Genomic DNA, 1,684 nt, shown 5'->3' with positions numbered 1-1,684 from the left:
TGTAGCTGAAAGCAGCTAAAACTGAGCTAACCTGTAGCTGAAAGCAGTTAAAACTGAGCTAACCTGTAGCTGAAAGCTAAAAATTAAGCTGCAGCTTCAACTATACACACATAAACAGAGACTATAAAACAGCTGAAGTCCAGCTGACAGTCTAAAAACAGGAAGCCAACGCTGACTCAGCAGAACAAGAGCCTCACACGGGTTTTGGTCGTCAGAGGTATATTTTCCGTTTATTGATCCGCGGGTCGGTGCAGAAGGAAACAAGATGGCGCTCCATGAACAGGAAACAGAATTATTTTTACACAAACTGGAGCGACTGGTCCGTTAGGGCAGGTGGAGGTAAACAGGTGGGCGGAGCTACTTCCTCTGAGGGAACGCCGCCTTCCCCAGCTCGTACACAGTGTAGCAGGCTCCTGAGGACACAAGAGGTCAAAGGTCATTACAAGGTCCGCCGGCTGGATCGGAACAGACGGGTTCTGACGAGGTTCTGACCTGCGACGGTGAGGACCATGGTGAACCTGTAGAGCAGCGCGTCAGCGCTGCCTCCCTTCAGGTGGACCGGGAGTCCGTTGTCTTCCTGCACAAACAACAAGGTTCAGATTGGATCCTTGAAACAAAGCGGTTCTGACCCGTTTGTCATGGACCCTGTGGGCCCACAGAGCGGGAAGAACCCGACGGACAAGTTTTAAAGAAGGAATAAAAAGTTCTGAAGGTCCGGATGAGTCTGAGGAACGACCTCGGCTGGACAACTGTCCCACGTCCCCGAGTCCATCTGTTGTCTCCAGTTTTTAATCATTAGAATCAGTTTGGGTTTTAAAGCTGCAGCCGAAGAACAGCCGAAGAACAGCCGAAGACACAAACTAAAGTGAGAGGAGGAGGAAAGGACCTGAACCAAGCCTCAGAGACAAACATCAGCAAAGACACTTCCTTAGGACATCTGTCTCCAACAGTCAGAACGAGGACAGGGTCCTGACGCTAGAGAACAGGACAGTGTTCTGACATCAGAGGACAGGGTCCCGACACTAGAGGACAGTGTTCTGACATCAGAGGACAGTGTTCTGACGTCAGAGGACAGTGTTCTGACGTCAGAGGCCGTGCAGACGGGGTGGAGCCTCCAGGTGAGTCGCAGTGTGTTTACCTGGAACAGCTTCTGTTTCTCCGGGACTTTGTTCTGTATCTGCCGCCGGACGGAGCCGCTGATGCTTCGCCGCGCCACCTGCTGGACCCCCTGGAAACAGAAAACCAGCAGAAAGTCCCCTCAAGACACTTAAACTGATGAAACGAGCCGCAGCAGCACGTTGAGAACAAAAGCTCCAGCAGCTGAAGGCCGGACGGCAGGAGGCCGAGCAGACACTGCAGCAAGCCGACCGGAAGCACCATGACCCCGGCTAGCCGTGAAGCTAACAGCCCGCGGTTCACGGAGGCTGCTGGTCTCAAACAGTTCATCAACAGTTCATCAATCAAACAGCACAGATATTTACGTTAGACTGCAAATAAGCTTCCAGTTTAACTCACAATCACGTGTCTAAACATCTTGAAGGAGCCTTCTGTCAACGCGCTTCTGGCACAAGGACACAGGAAGAACCTCCGCTTCTTCTCAGAAATGTCCGCGATTTAACGCTTCACGTGCACTCAGACGCCCCCTGCTGGAGCTACTGAGTCTGCGCAGTACCGCCCCCTGCTG

The 1,684-nt window shown here is 52.3% G+C and overlaps 1 protein-coding gene across 1 annotated transcript; it reads right to left on the bottom strand.

Moving 5' to 3' along the window:
• Window positions 1-202: 202 nt before the first annotated feature.
• Window positions 203-1,606, bottom strand: LOC119418696 (cytochrome c oxidase subunit 7A2, mitochondrial). Its single transcript, XM_037686031.1, has 4 exons — window positions 1,516-1,606; window positions 1,139-1,228; window positions 493-577; window positions 203-413 (listed from the first exon to the last, which is right to left on the bottom strand). The coding sequence occupies exons 1-4, from the start codon at window positions 1,531-1,533 to the stop codon at window positions 358-360; spliced, it is 249 nt and encodes an 82-aa protein (XP_037541959.1). The 5' UTR covers window positions 1,534-1,606; the 3' UTR covers window positions 203-357.
• Between the last annotated feature and the right edge of the window lie 78 nt (window positions 1,607-1,684).

Source organism: Nematolebias whitei, chromosome 12, assembly GCF_014905685.2.
Source record: "Nematolebias whitei isolate Nwh7 chromosome 12, NemWhi1, whole genome shotgun sequence".
NCBI classification, from domain to species: domain Eukaryota; kingdom Metazoa; phylum Chordata; class Actinopteri; order Cyprinodontiformes; family Rivulidae; genus Nematolebias; species Nematolebias whitei.
Note: the sequence above shows the minus strand (reverse complement) of the source record. Positions and strands in the feature narration are given on the sequence as shown.

What these genes read in the sequence shown, in the direction of transcription:
- LOC119418696 (XM_037686031.1), bottom strand. An exon ending in AGAAACAGAAGCTGTTCCAG is followed by an intron (nt 578 to 1,138) that starts GTAAACACACTG and finishes TTGTTTGTGCAG; the next exon opens with GAAGACAACGGACTCCCGGT. An exon ending in CATGGTCCTCACCGTCGCAG is followed by an intron (nt 414 to 492) that starts GTCAGAACCTCG and finishes TTGTGTCCTCAG; the next exon opens with GAGCCTGCTACACTGTGTAC.